The 8,371-nt window shown below is 28.7% G+C and overlaps 1 protein-coding gene across 1 annotated transcript; it reads right to left on the bottom strand.

The window, feature by feature from the left end:
- Nucleotides 1-1,341: 1,341 nt before the first annotated feature.
- On the bottom strand, nt 1,342-4,095 carry LOC129879960 (uncharacterized). The gene is made up of 4 exons (XM_055953722.1): nt 3,976-4,095; nt 2,774-2,990; nt 2,614-2,677; nt 1,342-2,172 (listed from the first exon to the last, which is right to left on the bottom strand). Exons 2-4 carry the CDS (start codon nt 2,944-2,946, stop codon nt 1,864-1,866), a joined length of 546 nt encoding a protein of 181 aa, XP_055809697.1. The 5' UTR covers nt 2,947-2,990; nt 3,976-4,095; the 3' UTR covers nt 1,342-1,863.
- Between the last annotated feature and the right edge of the window lie 4,276 nt (nt 4,096-8,371).

Here is an 8,371-nt window from a genome sequence, read left to right on the forward strand (position 1 = left end):
CATTCCATATTAAGTGAATTTGTGAGGCAATGCACATATATTAAGAAAAAATATTTAAGGATATAATTTGAACCATATTTTTCACTATTACCTTTTGTAAAATTATAAATGTGTGATTTATTTTCTAGAAAATATAAAATTTTAATAAATGAAAGGACAAATATAAAAAAAGTTTCAAACATCTATTTTGAATTTTGAGCAATTCAATTATTTTTATAATTATGAATGTTTCTTATTAAATGTAAAATAAATAGCGTAAATAAGATGAGCTAATATATTGGGAGTCGCAATCACCAAATGTATTGCCAGGATCAATGCTTTAAACAAAAGTTTTATTCCACATTTACTTTTTGGGGATTTTTACCCAGTAACTAGCCTTTTATTCTCAACGAATTTCACCTTTTATATCTTTTTTTTGACCTTTAATTAATATTCTTTCAATGATTTGAGAATCTGAACCCCTTTTTCCTAGCTTGAATTTATTTTGAGCCTAATTAATTGTATTTTAATAATCTAATGGTCCAGATTCAAACCTTTTGGAATTTAATGAAAATCTGAAAATGGAATAAACATTGCCCCCTGTATTCGCTAATCTCTTTATTTAATCTTTTTCTTTGTTGTTCGTAAAGTTTCCTCCGTTTTCTATTGGTAATGTCAACCTACTGCCTATGGACATGATCTACAAGGAAGCTGAGGTGATTAAATCAGAATCATGATTAAACACGACTTTCAATTGATGGTAAGTTTCTGAGTTAATAAATAAAACTGCATCCAAGAGAAAAATTGTTAACAGAAACTGCTTCCGAAATGAAGGGGACTAAACAAGAGTAACACCAACATTTTGCCAATAACACCACCCACTAGGAAACTTAAATAGTCAGGTGATCAAACATGAAATTTGAAATTTGTTAAGTTTTTATGCTCTTGCTTATTAGCTATAACTTCTGATTTAAATGAAACACAACTACAGATTTTTTAATATCCTTTTCCAATTTCAACATCAATTTTTTTTAAAAAATTAAATTTCAACCTACTCATATCCAAATTCCTACTAAATATCTACTAGCTGTCAACCTAAATTTAGGTAGAATTTGGAATGATTTTTTTAAAAAAAAATGGCACAAATAATTGAAGATTTCAAGGTAAAAATCAAAGAAAAAAAATCAAAATGTCCCACAGTCCATTTCCAACCAATAATTTACTGGCCTTCATGTAGCAAAACAAGCAAAGCATCATCATTCACACCACAACATCAGCATGCAACCGTTTGAAATGAAAGTGATGGAAGAAAAATCAAATCACCATACGCAAATTACGCAACAAAATGATCATCTTATCATATAAGCCGTAAAGGATATTTATACATATTTTTTTAATATATTTACAAAGAAGTGAATTGACTACAACCATGACTCCACTCAACTAATAAAGGTTTTTTCCTTCTTTTTTTTCAAGACAAATCTCTTCATCAAAGCCGCCCATATTGACATTTCTAAACGACTCCAAAATGGACACAAAATCCTAAAATTTTGAACCATCCAACTTCTTCATACTTACAACACCATTCCAAGAGGGTTTTTACCCACCTTTTACTAAAACACCTAATTTTATCTCATAATTATTTACTTGGGTTAATAACAACACAACTCTCATTTTTACTTACAGACACTAAACAGACCCTTTAAACATATTTACATTAGACAAAAGGATCATTTTACCACGTTCAAAATTCCTGTTTCTCCTCCTCTTCCTGCTGATGCTAAAAACCAAAGGTTGATTACTCTCCTTCGTGTAAGCAAACTTCAAATTACCTCTGTATTTACTTTTCTCTAAGTGTCGGAATGTGGATTTCGAGAAGTTCGATTAAGCCAGGGCAGGGATGCTGCAGTTACGGCGATCCCTATCGAGGCAATCGAAGCCCTCAACTCTAACGGCTGGATTGTTACCAAAATTCGCCCTCACGCATCCACCTTTCCTGGTGGATGCTGATGGGGACGAAGCCAGTCCGGATGGTATAGGAATTGCCCGTGGTGAAACTGGGGTGACCTTCTCATCCCCAAAACGTGCATCTTGAATTAATGGGTTAGATACTCTGCTCGGCGGTGACCCACAAAAAAATGGGGGCGACGAAGCTACCTGTGCAGCAGATGCTTGATCCGCACCAACAGTACCCTGTAAAATATTTCAGAATTAATAATCAGCATATGTTTCATATGGCCAGATTCCGTTCGAGTTATCTAAAATTGTAAACAGCTGATAAGTTTGTTGAAAATCATTTTCAGAAGTTGATCAAGACATTAAAATTCAATTTAAGCCACTCAAATTACGGAATAAGATGAAATTCATCAATCTAACACCTTACATCGACAAGTACATGCTGCTCACATACTTGGACAAAAGCCCTCTTCAATACGTCCACACAAAGGTTCTCTTTTTTTCATTCATTTTACTTGAGCATCATAATTGATTTTTTTAATTTTCGTCAAATAGATGGACTCCACATCCACAAACTACGATTACAACAACATACCAGTGTAGTTGTGATTTGGGGAGGGTAATATGGACCGATTATATTATATAAAATAGTAATTGGAAAGCAATGAATAAACCTACCTTTGCAAGGATGATATCCAATAGATCAGCTCCAGCTCTTGAATCACATAGCTCTTGCTGATGGCTGTTGAACAAGCAAATTACAAATTAAATTAAGAAAATAGAAAATCAAAACAGAAAGCTTCAAAAAACTAAAGCAATCAGCGATAGAAATTGTTACCTAACATGCCATCTGAGAGGTCTGATAGGTTCGTTTAAGGTAGCGTTCAAAAGTCCGATACGCCGAGGCTTGGGGCAAACAACGGCGTCCTTTTTATCAGAAATTGAAGAAACGGAGCTCCACATATCTTCACAGGCAGCAAAAGCACCTTGTTGAATTGCACAGTGATTCATCTTCCCTCTAGTTTGATAACAAGATCTAATTGAAAAAAAATCGCCTGTTTCGAAAGGAAAAAAGAATTTTAAGTAAGAGCTCATACAATTTTTTTTTGCAGATCTGGAGTAAATTACTCCACTAATTATAAAATTTATACAGATCTGGACAAATGATTAAAGGAATCGTGAGGCGGAGATACGCATGCGAGAGCTTTTTGACCTTTTCGTTGAGACAAACGAAGAAGCAGCAGCCAGCAAAATCAGAAATTAGAGCAAAAATCAAACAAAAATTTTGCGGAGAAATTAAAGCTGTATTCGACTGAAAAACTAGAGATGATCTTAATTTCTTCATAGATCTACGCTTCCTCTTTGATTTTCAACAAATTCGGTAAGTGCAACAGACGAAAATTCAATTTAACAAATCAAGCATAGAAAGCTATTAATTAATCGACTATCAGCTAAAGTTAATTGGTTTTAGCTCGAAAACAGCTCAATTACTCGATTTTTCCACATATTTACTAGTACTTTCACGCTATACTTTGCATCGTAATAGAATCTCAGGCAAAACAAATTCCAGAAACACATGCAACACACGAAAAGCAATTTCTTCAGCAAAATCACACAAAAAAAGGAACCAAAAAAATTGTGAAAAAACAAAATCAGCTCAGATAATCGTAACAAAATTGAAACACCTTAGAATAGATAAACGAAACATTTTCAAAACAGCTGTAAGCAGAACAAAACATCAGCTCAACCAATTTTTTTCCCCAAAAAAGCATACAACACACGAAAAAGACAATTTCTTCAGCAAAATCATAGAAACTACTAACAAAAAATCAAAAAATTGTTTCGTTTTCAAATCATCTCAGATAATCACAACAAAACTGAAATTCCGTAGTATAGAGACACGAATCATTTTCAAATCAGCTCGAAAAAACGAAAAAACGAAATTGAAACACCGTAGTATAGATAACTTAATCATTTTCAAATCAGCTCAAAAAAAAAACCTCAGCACTCATAAAGAGAGAGAAAATTATCAAAACTTACTTGAACGAGCTGTACAGAAAAGTGAAGAAACAGGTTCCTCTGAAAGGAGAATTTTCCTAAGAAGAATAATTTATATAATTAAAGAGAAAGAGAGATAAAGAAGAAACGGTCAGTCTTTAGACAAAGAGTAACGAAGGGTAATAAGGAGAAGCTCTATGACTTTTTATAATACAACAAGATGAAAGAGAAAAATATCAAAAACTTTTTAATATTAATTTAATTTAATTTTTTTAATAAAGAAAAAAAAAAGAGAAAATTCATGTATTGGGAGGCAAGATCTGCAACACCTGCAAAATGTTTTTAATTAAAAAAAGAAATAAAGAAAGAGAAAAAAAAGAAAATAGTTTTTAAATTTAATTAATATTTTAATGGGTCATGCAGGCGGTGCTTCCCCGCGAGAAATCTCATCGTTTTTCGTACCCACTTCTAACTATAGTAAAGTTTTATTTTTCTTTTATTCTTATTCTTATCGACTTAATATTTTTATTTTTAATAAATAAAAAATAAATTTTATTAAGTAATAAGTACTTATAATCATTCGTAAGGATAATTGAATTGATATAGCAGGTCGTATTTTATATTTTTCCTACCAACACTTGCTCAATTGAATCATCGCATCAAATTTACCTAATATGATTTTTTTATTTTTTATATGGTATTTTAGTTTTTGTGACTATATTTTAGGTTGAACACAATATCTTTATGAACCTATTTCATATATTAGGTGTAGCTGGTTATTCAACGGCTTTCTATTTAGTGATATATATGGTGTTTTGGAAACTTCTAATCTGATCAAGTTAATCACATGCACGATTTTTGAACGAGAGAAAGAAATGAAAATTCTTGTTTTCGATTCTAACTTTTCCATTTGAGTCATTGTTTTGTTTTTGTTATTTCGAAAGTAGATGCTTCAACCATTCAAATTTTTGATATTCTTTTTTATTTTTAATTAAACAAATGACATCTTTTTTCTGAAATTCTAGTTATTGTAGTATGATATCAAAAAAATTCCTAATTTACAAATTACGATATAACAATCGTAAATTTTTCATAAAATTCCAAAAAATAGTGTGTATAATCAAATTGTGGTATCAAAATAGAATGTTGAAGAATAAAAATAAGTAAGTAACAACACAAATTTAATATAACACAAAGCATTGTGGTATCAAAACAGAATGTTTGAGCAACAAAAACAACAAAATAATAATAACAATATATTTAGTAAAATCTCACAAAATAGAATATAAAAAGGATAGAGTATACACAAATTTTATTAATATCTCATGAAAGTGAATATGCTATTTTCGAAAAATCTTCAGCTTAAGTGTATCAATCCCAAATTTAATAAAAAATTATAAATAGTGAAACTATTAATAGTTAAATTTATTAATATTTATTAATAATTGAACAAAAAAATATATTATTAAGTCTTTTCTAAAAAAATATACTAATTTAGTCCTAACTCCTAACTTCAATTCTAACCGCTAACAGGTACGTAATGCTTTGTATTCTCTGTCAGAGGAACCCACGTGGCATGTCGGGGTTACGACGTCGTTTTAAGACCGGCTTTCCGTTTGAGCAAACCGCCATTGAGAAGAAGGCATTTATTACGTCGGCCAAATTTATTCAAATTAAAATATGATTTTATTATGATAATATTAGTAACTCTTTTAATACTGTTACAATTAAACATAGTAAATTACTCCAATAATTTCTTTGATTTGTGTTTTGATTAAAGTTAATTTTTCTTGTACGTGTAAAAATGTTTGATAGAGTTGAGGTCCACCGGAAATAAATTTTTTATCTTATAAAAATAAGAAATAACATCTACGTATATTTTTTTTTTAAAACTTAATTTTATGAGACTATATTAATTATATATTGTTGTTGTAATAAATATATACATGATTGAATCCACAAAAAAATTATACAAATAATTATATTTTATGTAAAAAAAATGAAAAACAATTTAACCAGTTATCACAAATTCGAAAATACATGAAGTAATTTTTTTTTGTTTTTTTTTGTTTTCCATAATTATTTGATCAACCAATAATTGTACAAAAAAATAATAGAGTTAGAGATGATAATGTTGTTATAATGATGATCTCAATTTTATATAGATTTCAAAGTGTGCTCCAGAAAGAATGGAGTAAAAGTAAAAAAAAAATCTAAGTATTTATTTTTTTGAATTATGTCATCCTACGGAAGATAATTGCATAACCTAGAAAAATAATTGCTCTCACTGACATCAGAGAAGATGGTGAAGTCGTCTTTCTTTTCAGCCGCCATATGTTCACGATTGACAAATACTTCTCCAAAGGTCATCCTCTCGAAATTTGAATTGTTTCCGTTTGAATATGCTATTCCAAGAACTATCTAAATATCGTGAAATTCGTCAATTTATTTATTAGTATTAACTATTAATAAAAGGACTAATGCGTTCAAAATATAAAAATTTAACACAATCAATATAGATAATCAAGCAACAATCGAGAACCGATGATTGGAAAGAAAAGGTAGCATAGAAGAGAAGTTTATAAAGTTTTTTTTTAAAAAAAATGTGAATACTATTTTAAATGCTGAAATAGTATTTGATTCCCAAATTGGACATGTTTCCGAATTTAGAAATGTCTTTATTAAGATATTACTGTATATTTAATCCAAGTCGAGTAAAAAAAATCACAACACAAATATGTGATGATTCTTAAGTGTAAGAAAAAAGATAAAAGAGTGCCTAAAATTCTTGTAAGACATGTAAAGTAGTTTATGGACACTCCTTTTTAAAAAAAATTAATTTAGTAATGAAGTAACAAAATTTACTTTTGAAACGTTTATATTACAAAAAATTAGATTTTTGCATAAAAGATATAAGTAATCAACACAAATATGTGATTAACATAATTATCACAAAAAGATCTTTCCTTTGCTAACACTGCAAGAAATAATTAAAGACAACCTCCCTTTTCACCCCTTTTTGTTCTCTTTCATCGACTTTAATAATTCATGTGATATATTTTTTTAATTTATTAAAAAGAATTTAAATAAAAATAAATTCAGTGTATACTTTTTGGTTATTTACCAAAGAGCTTTTTTAAAGCTATACAAATATTATGATACATTTAATATCATAAATTTTATAATTACACAAACATTATAACTTTAATACTTCAAAAATCTTTATATTTTTAATAAAATTATATTAATTTAAATTATGTCACATAAATTAAAACATCAAATATAATCTTTTTTTATGCGTCTAGTACACTTCTTCCAAATCTGTTCTGAAATGAAGTCCACCTCCAACTTCACAAAGTGTATTAAAATTATATATACATATTTTAAAGATAATTTTTTAAATTTACTTATGTATTAATATCAAAAATAAAATACTCACTCAATCCATCATAAATTATCTGCCACATTTAATTATTTCAATAATCAAACTATGTGAACTTTCATTAATAGTTCAAAATATTCTTTTGTTATATTAACGTAAAAAGAATTACAACTTATAATATTTTTCATATAATTTTTAATCGAAATATCTAAATTTTAATTTTAGAATATAAGATTAGTCTAATTCAATTTATCTTCTACATTTCCTTAGTTAAATTAATTCTTAAAAAGTAAAATGCAAAACTTAATTATTTTAAAACGAAGAGAGTAATTTCTTACTTAGTTTCCATAAAAATAATATCTCCTCATACCAAACACACTAAATGCACAATTAAATACCATGAATTATCAAAATATGTGAATTATGACAAAATGGTTCAGAATCTATCATATCTTGAATTCGAGCTCAACGGAATTAAAAAACTCTATTGGCACATTGCATGCCATTATATATAGCTTTGGCTTTCCGTCCATAGAAAGATTTTCTACAAAAATGTTATGGTTAATTTTGAGAAAGCAAAATTCATGGCACAGAAAACTATTGAAGGATCACCACCAACGTCTCCATTTTTTTTATACAACCTTGGTAACTTACAACTTTGTGCATATTTTGAGTAATAAGTGAATCAATACTTATTCTTCTCTGTTCTAGTACTCTTAAATAAACTAGATTTTGTTTCCTATTTCTATCAAAAGCAAAACTGAAGAATACACAAATTCATTCATGGAAAATCGAACTATAAGTCCTACGACACATTCACAAGATTCTTAAAAAGTCAAGGTCGTTCATGGTAAAGAGTGTCTACTTAAAAATTGAGGATCTCAACAAAAAATGTAAAAGTTGTTTAAAGTCATTTTTTTCAAAAAAATAATAATTAATGTTGAAAATTGATTTGCGAATAAGGGTTATCACACTAACTCACCTTTATTTTTTAAAAATGATTCTCACCTTTTAAGTTCAAAGACGTGAGTCAAAAACATGATTTTACAATTGGTG

Source organism: Solanum dulcamara, chromosome 2, assembly GCF_947179165.1.
Source record: "Solanum dulcamara chromosome 2, daSolDulc1.2, whole genome shotgun sequence".
Classification (NCBI taxonomy): Eukaryota; Viridiplantae; Streptophyta; class Magnoliopsida; order Solanales; family Solanaceae; genus Solanum; species Solanum dulcamara.

Excerpts from the sequence above, each read along its gene's own strand:
- LOC129879960 (XM_055953722.1), bottom strand. The coding sequence starts at position 2,946 with ATGAATCACTGTGCAATTCAACAAGGTGCTTTTGCTGCCTGTGAAGAT. Across the intron at positions 2,678-2,773 it reads CCTCTCAGATGGCATGTTAG|CCATCAGCAAGAGCTATGTG; the intron begins GTAACAATTTCT and ends CTTGTTCAACAG. Across the intron at positions 2,173-2,613 it reads TGGATATCATCCTTGCAAAG|GGTACTGTTGGTGCGGATCA; the intron begins GTAGGTTTATTC and ends AATATTTTACAG.